The 17,747-nt window shown below is 42.3% G+C and overlaps 3 protein-coding genes across 3 annotated transcripts in view; 1 reads left to right on the top strand and 2 right to left on the bottom strand.

Moving 5' to 3' along the window:
- Positions 1-17,747, top strand: part of sntb2 (syntrophin, beta 2) — a 77,819-nt gene that overhangs the window by 57,105 nt on the left and 2,967 nt on the right. The window contains exon 5 of the mRNA XM_085913300.1: positions 6,877-7,073. Within this exon, the coding sequence (XP_085769426.1) occupies positions 6,877-7,073 (197 nt within the window). The remainder of the gene's footprint in view (positions 1-6,876; positions 7,074-17,747) is intronic.
- On the bottom strand, positions 5,049-5,801 carry LOC147056199 (uncharacterized). Its single transcript, XM_085913681.1, has one exon. It carries the CDS (start codon positions 5,799-5,801, stop codon positions 5,049-5,051), a length of 753 nt encoding a protein of 250 aa, XP_085769807.1.
- LOC147056198 (uncharacterized) lies at positions 13,606-16,887 on the bottom strand (the record flags this gene model as incomplete). Its single annotated transcript, XM_085913680.1, has 2 exons — positions 13,606-15,613; positions 16,283-16,887. Coding segments are annotated over 2 exons (2,148 nt in total), but the record flags the coding sequence as incomplete, so codon positions are not given.

Below are 17,747 nucleotides of genomic sequence, written 5' to 3'. Positions count from 1 at the left end.
CAAACAACAGTCAGGACCCGTCCCCCCACCCGAAGGCGGAGGGAGGCTACCCTCTCGCTCACCGGGGTGAACCCCAATGTGCAGGCGCCCAGTCGGGGGGCAATAAGTATGCCAACACCTGCTCGACGCCTCTCACCGTGGGCAACTCCAGAGTGGAAGAGAGTCCAGCCCCTCTCGAGAGGACTTGTACCAGAGCCCAAACTATGTGTGGAGGCAAGTCCGACTATGTCTAGTCGGAACTTTTCTGCCTCACACACCAGCTCGGGCTCCTTTCCAGCCAGAGAGGTCACATTCCATGTCCCTAGAGCCAGCCTCTGCAGCCGGGGATCGGACCCCCAAGGTCCCCGCCTTCGGCCACCGCCCAGCTCACTTTGCACCCGACCCGTTTGGCCCCTCCTACAGGTGATGAGCCCATGGGAAGGGGGACCCACGTTTTCTTTTCGGGCTATGCCCGGCCGGACCCCATGGGCGAAGGCCCGGCCACCAGGTGCTCGCCTTCGAGCCCCACCTCCAGGCCTGGCTCCAGAGAGGGGCCCCGGTGACCTGCGTCCGGGTGAGGGAAAACGGAGTCGATTTATGTTTCTCATCATAAGGGGCTTTGGTGAGCCGTCTGGCCCCTCACCTAGGACCCTTTTGCCATGGGTGACCCTACCAGGGGCATGAAGCCCCAGACAACATGGCTCCTTGGATCATAGGGGCACGCAAACCACCACGATAAGGTGACGACTCTCGGAGAGGAAGTTGGCCATATTGAATTCCCTTTAAAAATCGGCGTAACTTTGACTAAGAGATGTTGTAACATTAACTTAGTGGCCTAGACTCAATTATTTTTACACTGTAAAATTTTGACAAAATAAGATCATGTGATTATTGATTAGGCGAAGGCCTTCACACTTGTTATTCTACTCCATTCTCTATTATTATTGAGTGAAGGTGAAGGCCTTCACACTTATGTTATTCTACTCCATTGACTTTATTATCCATCCATCCATTTTCTGAACCGCTTTGTCCCCATGGGGGTCGCGGGCGTGCTGGAGCCTATCCCAGCTGTCATCGGGCAGCAGGTGGGGGACACCCTGAACTGGTTGCCAGCCAATTGCAGGGCACACAGAGACGAACTCCATTCACTTTATTATTATTGTGTGAAGGCGAATTCCAAATATTCACAAGATGAGCGCTTCCATTTTTCTTATTCTGAAAATTCTCAGATTCCGCAAAATTCCCAAATTTCCGACAAATTTTTCCCCATTCATTCTTAATGGCACATTCAACATTTCACATTCACGTTGTTCCAGTTTGAAATTCACAACATTCAGCACATTCACATCACATTGGGAAAGATTCTCAACATTCCCCAACTTCCCACTTCCCAAAAATTCCGCATTTTCAAATTTAAAATTCCACCAAATTCCCCAAAATTCCCTTTTTCACCTCTAGTTTCCACATTTTTCAACCGATTCAACCCATTCCAGCTTTCAACTCTTCATATTCTTCCTCCCTATTCCCCAAATTCCCATTTACCATAAATTCCTAATTTTCAAATGTGAAATTCCATCAAATTCTCCAAAATTCCGCCAAATTCTCCAAAATTCCGTTTTTCACCTCTAAATTCCACGTTTTGCAACCGATTCAACCCATTCCAGCTTTCAACTCTTCATATTATTCCTCCCTGTTCCCCAAATTCCCACTTAACCATAAATTCCACATTTTCAAATTAGAAATTCCAACAAATTCTCCAAAATTCCACCAAATTCTACAAAATTCCGTTTTTTCCCTCTAAATTCCACATTTTTCAACCGATTCAACCCATTCCAACTTTATGCTTCCCATATTCACCCCTTTGACCCCCACTTCACTATGTGGCGGCCATCTTGGATTGACCCTAAAGTGACCCCAATGAGCCCTGATATGACCGGAAGTGACCCCAGGTAACCCGGAAGTGACCCCCAATGAACCGGAAGTGACCTCAGGCAAATCGGAAGTGACCCCAAATAGACCGGAAATGACCCCCAATGAACCGGAAGTGACCTCAGGCAAACCGGAAGTGACCCCAAATAGACCGGAATTGACCACCAATGAACCGTAAGTGACCCCAATGAACCAGAAGTGATTTAAGGCAAACCGGAAGTGACCCCAAATAGACCGGAAGTGACCCAAAATAAACCCTAACCCTAACCCTAACCCTAACCCAGGTAAAAACCGGAAGTGACCTCAGCTAAACCGGAAATGGCCTTAATTGAACCGAAAGTGACCCAAATAAACCGGAAATGACCTCGGCTAAACCAGAAGTGGCCTAAATTGAACCAGTAGTCGCCCAAATAAAGCGGAACTGACCACGGCTAAACCGGAAGTGGCCTAAATTGAACCGGAAGTGACACAAATAAACCGGAAGTGACTACAGCTAAATCGGAAGTGGCATAAATTGAACCCGAAGTGACACAAATAAGCCAGAAGTGACCTCAGCTGAAACGGAAGTGGCCTAAACTGAACCGAAAAATTTATATTTATTCGAAATTCCACCAAATTTGTTCCGTTTTTTACCTCTACTTTCCATATTTTTCAACTGATTCAACCCATTCCAACTTTCAACTATTAATCTTTTTTTTCCTATTTCCCAAATTCCCATTTCGCATAAATTCCACATTTTCAAATTTGAAATTCCACCAAATTCTCAAAAATTCAGTTTTTCACCTCTAATTTCCACATTTTCCAACCGATTTCACCCATTCCAACTTTCAACTCTTCATCCTTTTCCTCCCTTTTCTGCAAATTCCCACTTCCCATAAATTCCACATTTTCAAATTTGAAATTCCACCAAATTCTCCAAAATTCCGTTTTTCACCTCTAAATTCAACGTTTCTCAATGTTGCATTGAATTCAATTGCAAGATTATCAATAAAGCCGATATATGCGAGAAATATGGCAGATGTGGGCGGCGGCAGTAACTCAGATAGCGTAGTCACAGTTACGGAGTTAATATTACGGCTGCTGTAATTTTGATTGGGCTCTTGTCTTTGAGAGAGAACTGAAATTTCACATTTTATTAAGTAGTGATCAGACATAACAGTAGTGTATGGCAGTCCTGTTATATTTGAGGTTGCCAGTCCTCGGGATAATACCAGATCGAAGGTATTTCCATTCTTATGAGTTGCTGCCTGTATGGCTTGCGTAAAACCAAACGTATCAATTAAAGTCTGAAACGCCAAAGTACCGTATTGGCCCAAATATAAGACGGCCTCGATTATAAGACGAGCCCCTCTTTTTCAAGACTCAAGTTTGAAAAAAGACTTTTTGAACATCAAATTAAATTTTTATACAGAAAATAATTACATCTGAAACAAATGGTAACAACAATATATTTGACAGAAAAAGCACGTTATTTTGCCTCATTCAAATCGTAAAAAACTTTCTATCACATCTTAATATCTGAACATTTAAATATATAAACTAAAGTGCAATCACTTTTGTAAATGAATGGCTTCTGGTGTTTAAAATGTAAATAAACCAATCTCCTGTGATAAAACAACAAAATTGCAATAACTGCATTAACCATAAAAGTGAAGTCTAATTGTAGTCTTGAAACAAATCTGAATCATTGCAATAAAATACGACCGCTATATTTGGGGAGCTTGAGGACTGTATAGAGGGTTGGCTCGGATGGTTATGCTCTTCCCCTGGTGTCGGTCAGAACACAGGAGAGAAGACGTGGTTCAGTTTTGATTGCTTTACTGAGTTATTGGCAAAAATTAATAATAAATAACCATAAATGAAATACTCTCGGCAACACACCAAACACAAGTCATCGATCGAGACAACAAAATACATTTGCTGGCGACAGTTAGTTGCCATGCTGCTGCGTAACGGCCACTCGTACGATGCGAGGCAAACTTAAAGGAGCGCACTGGAGTTGTCAACCAAACGGCACGCACACGAAGCAAACCTTGATCGGACAAACGGCACAACAGTGGACAGTAGAAACAATGAAATGTGTACTCTTTTTGTGTCAAAGACTCACACGATCAGAGCAACTTACTCAGTCGATACCAGCAACCTTTAATTTACCGCTGCGCATAAATGAAAATGGGTATAATGTCGAGACCCCAAATATAAGACGACCCCCACTTTTTCAGTCTTATTTCAATGCACAAAACCTTGTCTTATATTCGGGCCAATACGTTAAGTGGCTCTGACGGTAAATTCATATGGATATATAAATCCCCCATAATTATATTATCCGTGTTTGTCACTAGATCAGCCACGTATTCTGAAAATTCATCCAGGAAGCCAGAGTAAGCCCCGTGTGGACGATACATAACAGCAAGATAATATGACGGTAGAGCTGTGGATCGGACAATGAGAATTTTGAATGTTTAAAATACGTTACTCGAACAAGGCCTAAATCTAAGATCGGAATTAGAGATAAGGGCGACACCCCCACCCTTTTTACGAGGACGTACCGCATGCGAGCTCACAAAATTTGGAGGCGAGGCCTCATTAAGCGGCATCAATTCATTAGGTTTTAACCAGGTCTCACAAAGACCAAAATTGTTTAGATTATGTTCTGTGATGAGGTCTTTAACGAGTGCTGCTTTTGTATGAAGTGATCTAATATTCATAAAACCGAGTTTGAGTCTAATCGGTAGATCAGGGTTCGTATCTATCAAAGGATTTTTAAACGAAATATGAGTAAGATTGTGTTGTCTAGGCCTGACATTACCTCCAAAATGCTTCTTAGCGCGGCGGGAAGATACGACCATAGGAATTTGATAGTTAATATTTGGCAAACATGTAATATTATTTGGAACAGGCACCGTTCCATCAGCAAGACCGGTCAGGGTGGAGTGATTGGATTTGTCTACTACCTCAGTAGAAAGTGTTTCAATGTATACTGTGGCACTATTCAAACAGTGACGCTCTAGTCTACACAAGGAGCTATGTGCATGCTGGAAATCTAGCCTAGCGCTAATTAATTTTAGCTGAACAGACTCCAAACCCATCCTAACAGGTGGCCTAGTCACCTGTGACGCGGTCTGCTCTAAAGTGACCTGTCAAGAATGGCTCAAACAGTAATCTATATTCCTTGAAAGAGTGAAGGCGCCTTCACGATTAGGATGAAGACCGTCCTTCTTCAGCAGGTCAGGGCGGCCCCAGAAGGAGGACCAGTTATCTATAAAATACAGTCTCTGCTTCTTACAGAAACCAGCCATCCATCGATTAAGGGAGACTAATCTACTAAACCTCTCATCAGGCAGGGGGCCAGAGACAAATACACAATGCCGACTCATCTTTCTGGCGAGATCACAAGTTCTCGCTATGTTTTTCTTTGTGATCTTTGATTCCCTCATCCTAACATCATTGGAGCCAACGTATATCACTATATCCGAGTAGCTAGAGTTGTTGGACCTACGCTGTTGACTAGACCTATTGCGAGCCAGCTCCCTAAGATTAGCTTCTATGTCGGGTGCTCTGCCTCCAGGGATGCACATTACCGTGGCTGGATTTTTAAGCGTGATGTTTCGGGTAATGGGGTCACCTATGACCAAGGTGCGAGAGCCACTAGACCGAGATGGCTTGGGACGGCTATGCGTCTTAACTGGCTCATCGCAGTTAGCAAGCCGCTTGGGGCTAATGCTAACTGGGCTAGCGGTTTGACTACAGTCCGCATCTGTGTCTGCCACATCTACGGTTATCGCACTATTCTGCTCTAGCTTGCGGACGCGTCCCTCTAGCAGGGACAACCTCTCTAACAGAAGGGTGCAGTTGGTGCACGAAGCCGTACAAACCTCTTGATCCGTAGCCATACTTACGTGTCCAATGATCGACGGTAGACAATAGACAAACACCCACGAAGCTTCCGCTGAGAGCCGAACAGTGATATGGTCGAAATGGCAGGGATTGACGGTCCGCGACTTTCGCCAATAGTAAACTCCCAAAAGTGGAGTAAAAATGTATAAAGCAATCGCACACTGGTCGCTCAGTCTCTGTGCACAAGAAACTCCATGCTGCTCACAAAATAAAATTCTGCATAAACTGACTGATTAATATCTCATGTTAGACATAATCTAATCTAATTAATTGGATGAATGATTTTCTTTTTGTCGTGTAAATCAGTAATTGACAGGTGTCCAGCCAATGATATATGATTCACTTACGCTACATAGCCAATGATACAATATGGTTCACTTATGCTACATAGCCAATCATAGGATAGAGAGTGCCTGAACATTTGTCCTGCCCATCCGTGCTGCGCAGGTTAGCTAACTAACGACAGTGCGGCGGAATCAAGCGATGCAAGTGCTAAATTAGCTAATCGTGGCTAAATAAATGAGCGACAAATCCACTCGCCAAGTCAAAATAAATAAGAGATGCGGCAGTTCTTTCAAGATTGAAAGGCTGTCAGAGTGAGTGCAAGTACAAGAGGAAATGGTGAAACCGAGTGAGAGGTTTTCTTTTTCGAATGAGAAAGGTCTCCTCTACAAAACATGCAGTGAAGCCAAAGTGGCGGACGGGTTTATGGAGGAAAAAATATGGAAGGAATGGAAGTTGGACTACCTCTAGCGTCCCATTCATTCGAAAGCTATTGGAATTGTGCAAAGACTCAATATGGGACAGGGGATTGGGTACATTATTGCGAGAGAGCCCAAAAGACCGACAGAAAAGGAACAATCTGTCACACGAAACAAAATCCAGCCCCGAGCAAGTTAAAGTTCTGGAAAGTTTTGAGGGAACACTGGTGAGGACTCTGTAACTGCTCCTACATAGTGAATCTTGCACTGAAGCTTGATTTGCAGAAAATTCAATTAAAATAGCAATATCTGTCAGGAAAATCACATTTCTAAAAAGAGATGACAGGTCTATTTGCATATTTCCATCTAGACTGGTGCATTCTGGGAGTGTCCGTGGCTCTCCTGCAAAGAGTTCTGACCTGGTGTTTGCTACTCGGACCGGCACAGGACAAGGAATTGAATCACACATTTTTCGTGTGGAGACCCATTGGGATCTGTCTTCGTGGACGAGGGCCCTAGTACAAGGTGCACATTCCGCTGCAGAACTCATCAAAGAAGTCTCTATTGGTGAGTGTGAATCCTTCGCCTGTGAATGAAATCCTAAATGAGAATATTTCAGAGTTGCCTATCAAAACTAAGCACAGAAAATCAACACAGGGTTTGTATGATCAAAAGCTGTTGCTACGGCCCTTAATGTTTTGTGGCCATTTAACTCTGTTGTTATTGTTCGTCTGAGCTCTCCACTTGTTTCTCCGTGATTACTAATTGGTCTCAGGTGTTTCAGCTAGCCATACTGATTGGACCCACCACGATGTAAAACAAAGAATGAGCGTGCGAGCGTGTTTAGACAGCCAAACCATAGTACAGCTCTCCTATGACCTACCGCTAAGTCACACATCAATGTTATAGCATTCCTCTTTTGCCATGAGGAGGGATTGTAACAGTTGTACTTGTATATCATCAACTACAGTAAATCAAGAAACGTCAAAGAAAATGTAATGATTCTTGGACTCACAATAGTATTTGTGTACGAGTTCTTTAGAAAATGAACATTATTCACTTGTGATACTTGAACCATTCACTTGTAGAAGCGTTTGTCGTGTCTACATACTGTATATCGTGCCTCCTGAAAGTAGTGCTTCACTTTTTCCGCATTTGTTTATGTCAAAGCATTATTCTGAAATTCATTTCATTATAAGTATTTTTTTACACTCCACAATAACCCACCCATTCATTTTATTCCACTTATTTGGTGTCAGGTCTCAAGGCCAGCAGCTTAAGGAGGGAACAGACTTCCCTCTCTTCAGTGGACCTCTACATGATCTGAGATTTTGGTATTGATCAAAACTGCTGCCTGTATTGCTGACATCAATACCAAATACTTTTAGGTTCCAAAAATAGGATGGTACCGTAATTTCCGGACTATCGCGGAAGTCGCGTTTTTTGTCATAGTTTGGGTGGGGCGACTTATACTCAGGAGCGACTGATGTAGTGACAATGTAGTGAAACCGCGATAAACAAACTGCGATGTAGCAAGGGATTACTGTCATCTGAACTGCAAGTGACGTCACCCGTGCCGCGCGGCGGTTGTTTACATAAAGGGCAAAGGATTCGATAACGGGATGACGAAGATGACGAAAGACCCCACGTACTACCGGCATCATTAGTGGCTTTGTTTGTAAGTGACACGGAGGACGAAGAGTTTGAAGGATTTAAGGATTTGGAGTGACACAGAAGGTTTAAAAAACTACTATGGTTTTTACGCACGCCCGGTCCTTCTCGACGGGAGCTCTCTTTCACCTCCGTGGATGGAAGTCGGGGGCCGGCGCTCGGCCGGGTGGCTGTCCGGGGACGGTGGATGGGGCTAGGACATGGCTTTTACGCACACCCGGTCATACTCTACGGAGCTTTCTTTCACCTCCGTGGATGGAAGTCGGGGGCCGGCGCTCGGCCGGTTGGCTGTCCGGGGACGGTGGATGGGGCTCGGACATGGCTTTTACGCACGCCCGCTCCTATTCTATGGAGCTCTCTTCCACCTCCGTGGCTGGAAGTTCAGTAGTTGATGGCTCGGTGAACTCTTGTTTTGTTAAATAAAGAGCCGTTTACCAAACCCACGTCTTTCCTGGTACTTTGTTAACGCTACAATATAGTTATATACTAGATCTCTGCAACGCACGCGCGGCGCTGTTGATATAAAGAACGAGGAATTTAATGATTTGGAGTGACACAGATAATTTGATAATATTGTTGTAATATTAGATGAGATACTTATTTGAAATATACTTTATATATCGTTATATGGGTCAGTGGGATAATTAGAAAGTCCAAAGGTCTGCTTTATTGTCAATTTCTTCACGTTAAGACACACAAAGAGATCGAAATTACGTTTCCCACCGTCCCACGGTGACTAGACACATCACACAACACATACAAGCAAATAGCACAAAGAGTAAAAACGAATTGACAAGAGCGCTGAATAAGTAATAAGCAAATAACCCAATAAATAAACAATAAATAAATAAATACACAAATAAGAGGAGCAAAATGGAGCAAGCGTGCATACAGCAGACAGGCAGAATATAGCGCAAAAGAACAGGACGTTATGCAGAAATGCAACTTAGAACAAGTCCGATGTCAGCGGCGCGGCACATATGTTTACATAAAAGACGATCGATGGGTTTAATGAATTGGAGTGACGCAGATGGTTTGATAAACGTGTCATTTATGTAATAGTTATTTGAATAACTCAGAATGTTACGTCAGGCCCGTTCTCAGCTCCTCATTTGTGTATATGTCACGTTAGCATACCATATTGTTTAGCCTGTTGTTGCTGGTTCATGTCTGTTCTTGGTGTTGGATTTTGACAACTAAATTTGCCCCAAAAGTGCGACTTTTACTCCGGTGCGACTTATATATGTTTTTTTTTTTTCTTCACTTTATTGAGCATTTTTTGGCTCGTGCAACTCCGGAGCGACTTTAAGTCCGAAAAATACGGTAATATTGCGGAATGTTGAATAGTATATAAACGAGAAAGAGTTGCAGTCTTGAGGGTGCTCCGGGACCAGAGCTCCTAGCTGCAGGAACAGGCACTTTCCCAAGCTATGGAACTCCTAAGCTGGGTCAGTGTGATCGACCAGACTATCTCCACTTGACCTTGACCCGCATGTGGTTGCACCTGTAAAATGAGCTGAAAGGAATGAAGTCCAGTCTTGAAAAGCAACCTGAGGGCTGAGAGGCCAGATGATGGCAATGAGCGTCTTGAGATGTCTGAACTCCATAAGAAAATGGTCAATCGACAGGAGGCCAGCATGTGAGACGATTAGCAGTGTGTGATTAGTCAGTGCAAGTGCTGCCTGTTGGTGAGGACGATGCCCAGGGTGCCCTTGGGGTTGTGACGCCAACCTCCTTGAAATGTATTAAACTGTCATCTTTGTATACAAATCAAACTGTTAAAACATTACTATTTATAACTAAATCAACTTGGCATTGCTGTGTACACAACACACAACAAATTGATATCAATTGTTAAACAAACTTCCAGTTTTATGCTGTATTCATACTAGCAAGCATACTAAACTGTTATTGTTGTATCCAATCAACTGTTAAAACATGTTAAATAAATCAACTCTCATTGCTGTATTCAAAACAATTAATACATGAGTCTGTGGAATAATTAGAAATGCAACTTACAACGGGTCCGACGTCAGCATATGCGGCGCATACGCGGCATTGTTTACATAAAGCATGATCAATGGATTTAATGAATTGGAGTGACACAGATGGTTTGCTAAACGTGTTATTTATGTAATACTTATTTGAATAACTCTGAATGTTACGTCAGGCCCGTTCTCAGCTCCTCGTTTATGTATATGTCACGTTAGCATACCGTATCGTTTGGCCTGTTGTTGCTGGTTCATGTCTGTTTTTGTTGTTGGGTTTTGACAAATAAATTTGCCCCAAAAGTGCGACTTATACTCCGGTGCGACTTATATGGTTTTTTTTTCACTTTATTGTGCATTTTATGGCTGGTGCGACTTATACTCCGGAGCGACTCATAGTCTGAAAGTTACGGTATTTAGAATTGCTTGTCCTTTTGTCCCACACCGTTTTTGCATAATTAGCAAATTTGTGCCTTAAAATCCCCCATTCATTCTTAATAGCGCATTCAACACGAGCCATGATCCCGAGCGAGTTCGAATTTTGACATCTGACAACTTTTATCATGATTTCTTTCCTTAACTCATTTATTTAACTCTTTTATTTTTTATTTATTTATTTTTCATTCATTCATTTATTTATTCATTTAATTTTAATTTAAAGACATCATTTTACCAAACGTCATTTACCATTTTTATTTCTCGTTTAATAGCATCATTCCACCACAGCAACACTAAGTCGCTGTTTAGCTCAGTAAGAAGAAAACGGCGCTTTCAACACGAGCCATGTTCGTGAGTGAGTTCGAATCCCACTTGGCCATTATTTTTTATTCATTCATTTTTCATTCATTCAATTTTAACACATCACTTTAATAATTATTTTCATCATCATTAATTTACCATTTTTATTTTATTTAATCATCATTATTAATTTACCATTTTTATTTCATTTAATCATCATTTCGAGTCCCACAATAGTGTGAAGTGCCTTCGCCTTCACACGCAATTTCTCCAGAAATTGCCAATTCTAGTTATTATTATCCTACTTTATTCCTCCCACTTTTTTGACACCTAACTACTCCCACATGCTTTAACCGATTCACCCCATTCCAACTTTCACACGTTCCAAAAATTCACGACATGATTGCTAGTATTTTATTTGTTCATAACATTTACCGTTTTTGCATAATTAGCAAATTTGTGCCTTAAAATCCCCCATTCATTCTTAATGGCGCATTCAACACGAGCGACGTTCACGATTGAGTTCGAATTTTGACATCTGACAACTTTTATCATGATTTATTTCCTTAACTCATTTATTTTTTTATTTTTTATTCATTTATTTATTCATTTAATTTTAGTTTAAAAACATCATTTTAATAATTCATTTCAGTCATTTACCATTTATTTCTCGTTTAATAGCATCATTCCACCATGTTCTACCACTTTGATAGTGTCACTGTTTAGCTCAGTAAATAGAGAATAGCGTTTTCAACTCTTGCCACTTTGACGAGTGAGTTCGAATCCCACTTGGCCGTTATTTTTTATTCATTAATTTTTCATTCATTCAATTTTAACACATCACTTTAATAATTATTTTCATCATCATCATTAATTTAGCGTTTTTATTTTATTTAATCATCATTATTGTTGGAATATATTTCTAATTTAACATGAACTCGAGTTACTAATCTGACTCCAATTTGTGACCTTACCCAACTGCCACTCATCCAACAATATGCGCGCTCGTTCTGCAATAGAAAGGTATCAGGAAGCCGGCGTTTTCACACACGAGTGGATTTATTCCTAACACACAAATCTAATACATCCCCTGGGTCTCGGGTCCCTCTCAATACACCTCTGTACGCCTCTGTTGCCACCAGCAGACGTACTCTACATCCGAGTTGCCCAGCCATTAGTTATACTACACAATATGCAAATGGCACATCAACAAAGGCATTCTGTTATTATTCTATTGGCTATGTGTAAACTGCAGTTAACTTTAGCTTGCTCTCATTGGTCTTTCTTCTCCTGCCGAATCACTTGCTCGCTCCTCCTGGTTGTAGTTTTCCTTCCAGGGTCACCAGTTGTTATCTACCAGCTGCCCCTGGGTCATCTTGTACTCCTTGCCGCTCCTGCGTTATTGTTTGTTCTGGAACATTTCATTCGTGCACATCCTTGCCCACATATCTTGTTTTGTCTCCACCGTCACACACTCAGCACTTTACAGTTTCATACTCTCATACACAGGATGTTTAATGAACTACTTTAAGATCAAACTCTTATATTCCTTTATTATTAATTTACCATTTTTATTTCATTTAATCATCATTTCGAGTCCCACAATAGTGTGAAGTGCCTTCGCCTTCACACGCAATTTCTCCAGAAATTGCCAATTCTAGTTATTATTATTATTATTATTATCCATCCATTTTCTGAACCGCTTTGTCCCCACGGGGGTCGCGGGCATGCAGGAGCCTATCCCAGCCGTCATCAGGCAGTAGGCGGGGGACACCCTGAACTGGTAGCCAGCCAATCGCAGGGCACACAGAGACGAACAACCATTCGCACTCGCACTCACACCTAGGGACAATTTGGAGTGCTCAATCGGCCTACCAACCATGGTTTTCTTTTGGGATATGGGAGGAAACCGGAGTGCCCGGAGAAAACTCCACACAGGGAGGGCCAGAATCGAACCCGCACCCTTCTAACTGTGAGGCAGACGTGCTACCCAGTGCATCACCGAGCCGCCCTCTTATTATTATTATTATTATTATTATTATTGTTATTATTATTATTACTACTCTTGATTATTAGGGCCCGAGTAGCAACTACTGTGAGGTCACTATTATTTTTGTAATAACTAACATGTTAATTAGATTATTTTATTTTGCTGCAAATTAATCGAGCATGCAATTAAAATTTGAGTGACTGCAATTGTCCTGATAGGGTTATTCTATTAACAATAAGATATGCACCAGAAAGGGACAGGAGACCAAGAATACAACCTGAGCCAACAATACTTGTTGCGCAACAAGGGCTAAGTGGAGCTCTCAGACCTCCCAAGATCTTTAGAAGTTCCACTTTGACTTTGCTGCCTTTTTTGCATTCGACCTGGTAGGAGGTGGTTCCAAGTCTAACAATACCCTACTATATGCAAATTTTTGTATGTGAGTGTCTTGACTGTGTGCGTACGTGTGTGGCAAGAATGCTGTCTTGCTTTGAGAAGTTACAACGTGTTTTTATATGATAACATTCATCCAGTACGTTCGTACATTCCAGTATATGGCTTTGTTCTTGTGCTGATAATCATGAGCAAACGCTTCACTCAACATCTCCTCGATCCAGTCACGTTTAATTTGATACCACTTACCTCAAGTAAACACTCTGTTCCTGTCAGTCCATAGTCAAGTCAAGTCAAGTTTATTTGTATAGCCCTAAATCACAAGCAGTCTCAAAGGGCTTCACATAGACAATCAATTGACAATAATTCTCAAAGCATCCCCTGATCTTGGGCTCCCAAAAGGGAAAGGAAAAACTCAAAAACCCCTACCAGGGGAAAAATGAGAAACCTTGAGAAGGGACCACAGATGGAAGGATCCCCCTTTCAGGATCACCAGGCTGCAATGGATGCAAAGAGGGCACATAAAATACATAATATTGAAATCAAAAAGTGGATGTCCAGGCCAAAGCGAAGAGCTGTCGGAGGTGCCTTCGATTGTCCTGGCAGTGTCCTCTAGGAGGGTATTCCGCTGCAGTTCCCTCATGCTGAATTGGTCCACGAGAATCTAGATAGCCGTCGTCAGCTTGGGTGTCACCTAACCACCTCCCCAGCCGGGGAGGGGTGGGGGGAGTGGGGTCGGGGAGAGGGAGCAAAAACAAACTCCAGCCGAATCGGCTACTACAGGTTAATTAAAGGCCATATCATAGAAATACGTCTTTAAACGTGTCTTAAATGTTTCTACTGAGGTAGCAGTTCTAATATCCATTGGCAGGGCATTCCAGAGCTCTGGAGCCCGAATAGAAAATGCTCTAGCCCCTGCAGACATTTTCTTGGCCCTCGGTGTCACTAAAAGACTAGCGTTTTGCGAACGAAGGTTACGAGACGGAACATAAGGAACAACTAAGTTGACGAGATATGAAGGCGCTAAGCCAAGCAATGATTTATAGGTTAATAGAAGAACCTTGAAGTCACATCTTAAATGGACCGGGAGCCAGTGTAAATTGGCTAATATTGGGGTAATGTGATCAAATTTTCTTGTCCGTGAGAGCAGCCTTGCAGCAGCATTTTGTACTAACTGTAGACTTTTGATGCTGGACTTGGGAAGACCAGAGAATAATGCATTACAGTAGTCCAGGCGCGACGTGATGAATGCATGTATAATAATTTCGGCATCACCGGTCGAGAGGATCGGGCGAATCTTAGCAATATTACGAAGGTGAAAAAATGCTATTCTGGTTATATTCTTAATGTGCTTTTGAAAGGAGAGCGTTTGGTCAAATATTACCCCGAGATTAGTTACAGTATCACTCTGAGTGATAGTACGGCTATCTAGAGTTATAGCGGTTTCCTTAAATAAATGTTGATAACGAGCTGGACCAATTATCAACATCTCAGTTTTATCTGGGTTAAGACGAAGGAAGTTGAGAGACATCCATTGCTTGATCTCTGCAAGGCATGCCTCAAGATTACAACAGTCCCGCGGATCTGTCATTGATAATGGCATATATAATTGGGTGTCATCCGCGTAACATTGAAAACTAATATTATATTTACGTACTATGTTCCCAAGCAGAGTCATATAAATATTAAATAGAATTGGTCCTAGTACCGATCCCTGTGGGACACCACACATAACTTTATAGAGCTCAGAGGACGCATTGCCATGGACCACTCGGTGCGTCCTGTCTGATAGATACGAATGAAACCAGCCTAGTGCTGACCCCGAAATACCAACACAACCTTTAAGACGCTCTAATAAAATATTGAAGTCAACAGTGTCGAAGGCAGCACTAAGATCGAGTAGTAACAATACCGATGAAGTATTTGAATCCATAGCTAAGAGGAGATCATTAGTCACTTTAGCAAGTGCTGTCTCAGTGGAATGATTAGCTCTAAACCCAGACTGAAAAGATTCATATCGATTATTAGCGACCATGTAATCAATAAGCTGCTGCGCTACTACTTTTTCAAGCAGTTTTGCTATGAATGGGAGATTTGAAACTGGCCTATAGTTACTGAGACAGTCCGGGTCAAGATTTGGTCGCTTAAGTAGCGGTTTAATGATAGCGGTTTTAAAGGCTGTTGGCACTATCCCAGAGGAGATAGACAGATTAATTATATTTAGAACGGACGGCCCTAAGATTTGAAATAATTCTTTAAATAGTTTGGTTGGAAGCGGGTCAAGTAAACATGTTGTTTGTTTAGCCGCACTAACTAATTGTGTAAGCCTTTCGAGGGACACGCTTTTAAAATTTGAAAGGGTTATTGCATGATTGTCGGCGCCGGTAATCGGCGGTCCCGACTGAGTGATCGGAATGGTCATCTTGAGCTCATCCCTAATGGATTCAATCTTTCTAGCAAAAAATTTCATGAACTTGTCAGCCGAGTGAAAGGAGCTATCGGGGGTTGGCTGGCGTAGTGTTAGCTTTGCCACCGTATCAAATAGGTATTTAGGATTGTTCTTATTGAGATTAATGATCTGCGAAAAATAACGAGTTTTTGCTAAGATAAGCGCATCTTTATATTTCAGGAGGCTGTCGCACCATGCCTGATGGAAAACCTCAAGTTTGGTTAAACGCCATTTGCGCTCATGCTTTCTACTTAATTGTTTAAGTGAACGTGTTTCATCTGTGAACCACGGAGTAGGCGGTCTACGGCGAGTTTTTAGACGTAGCGGCGCCACAGAATCAATGGCATTTAACAATGTAGCATTGAATTCATTTGTAAGATTATCAATAGAGCCGGTATATGAGGGCAATACGGCAGTTGCTGGTGGCAGTAGCCCAGATAGCGCAGTCGCAGTCATGGAGTTAATATTACGGCTGCTATAATTCTGATTGCTCTCTTGTCTTTGACTAAGAACTAAAATTTCAAATTTTATTAAGTAGTGATCAGACAAAACAGTAGTGTATGGCAGTACTGTTATATTAGAGGTTGCCAGTCCTCGGGATAATACCAAATCTAAGGTATTACCATTCTTATGCGTTGCTACCTGTACGGCTTGTGTAAAACCAAACGTATCAATTAGAGTCTGAAACGCCGAAGTAAGTGGCTCTGACGGTAAATTCATGTGGACGTTAAAATCGCCCATGATTATTATATTATCCGCGTTTGTCACTAGATCAGCCACCAATTCTGAAAATTCATCCAGGAAGCTAGCGTAAGCCCCAGGTGGACGGTAAATAACAGCAAGATAAAATGACGGTAAAGCGGTGGATCGGACAGTGAGAACTTCAAATGTTTTAAATATGTTAATCGAACGAGGCGTAAATCTAAGATCGGAATTTGAGATGAGGGCAACACCCCCACCCTTTTTTCGAGGACGCGCCACATGCGAGCTCACAAAATTTGGAGGCGAGGCCTCATTAAGCGGTAGCAGTTCATTAGGTTTTAACCAGGTCTCGCAAAGACCAAATATATTTAGATTATGTTCCGTGATGAGGTCATTAACGAGAACCGCTTTTGTATGAAGCGATCTAGTATTCATAAAACCAAGTTTAAGTGTAATCGGTTGGTCAGGGTTTGTATTTATCAGAGGATTTTTGAACGAAATGAAAGTAAGATTGTGTTCTCTAGGCCTGACATCACCTCTCAATTGTTTATTCGCGCGGTGGGACGATACGACCGTAGGAATTTGATAGTAAATATTTGGTACACACGTAATATTATCTGAAACAGGCACCATATCATCAGCTGTACCGGTCGGGGTGGAGCGATTGGATTTGTCTGCGACCTCAGTAGAAAGTGTGTTCATGTGTACTGTAGCACTATTCAAACTGTGACGCTCTAGTCTACACAAGGAGCTATGTGCATGCTGGAAGTCTAGCCTAGCGCTAGTTAACTTTAACTTAACTGACTCCAAACCCATCCTGACAGGTGGTCTAGTCACCTGTGCTCCGGCCTGCTCTAAGGTGACCTGTCATGAGTGGCTCAAACAGTAATCTTTATTTCTAGAAAGAGTGAAGGCGCCTTCACGGTTAGGATGAAGGCCGTCCTTCCTCAGCAGGTCGGGGCGGCCCCAGAAGGAGGACCAGTTATCTATGAAATACAGTCCCTGCTTTTTACAGAACCCAGCCATCCATCGATTAAGGGAGACTAATCTACTAAACCTCTCATCAGAGCCTCTCCCAGGCAGCGGGCCAGAGACAAATACTCGATGCTGACTCATCTTTCTGGCGAGATCACAAGTCCTCGCTATGTTTCTCTTTGTGATCTCAGATTGCCTCATCCTAACATCATTGGCGCCGACGTGTATCACTATATCAGAGTAGCTCGTGTTGTTGGAACTACGCTGTTGACTAGTCCTATTGCGAGTCAGCTCCCTAAGATTAGTTAATTAACAACCATTTCAGCTGTGGTGCA

Source organism: Syngnathus leptorhynchus, chromosome 6 (genome assembly GCF_054491065.1).
Source record: "Syngnathus leptorhynchus isolate UIUO chromosome 6, UIUO_Slep, whole genome shotgun sequence".
In the NCBI taxonomy this organism is placed as follows: domain Eukaryota; kingdom Metazoa; phylum Chordata; class Actinopteri; order Syngnathiformes; family Syngnathidae; genus Syngnathus; species Syngnathus leptorhynchus.
The sequence above is the reverse complement of the archived record's forward strand: the minus strand, read 5'-3'. Positions and strand labels throughout refer to the sequence as shown.

Bases quoted from the DNA above. Each gene is read 5' to 3' on its own strand.
- LOC147056199 (XM_085913681.1), bottom strand. From the start codon at position 5,801: ATGGCTACGGATCAAGAGGTTTGTACGGCTTCGTGCACCAACTGCACC.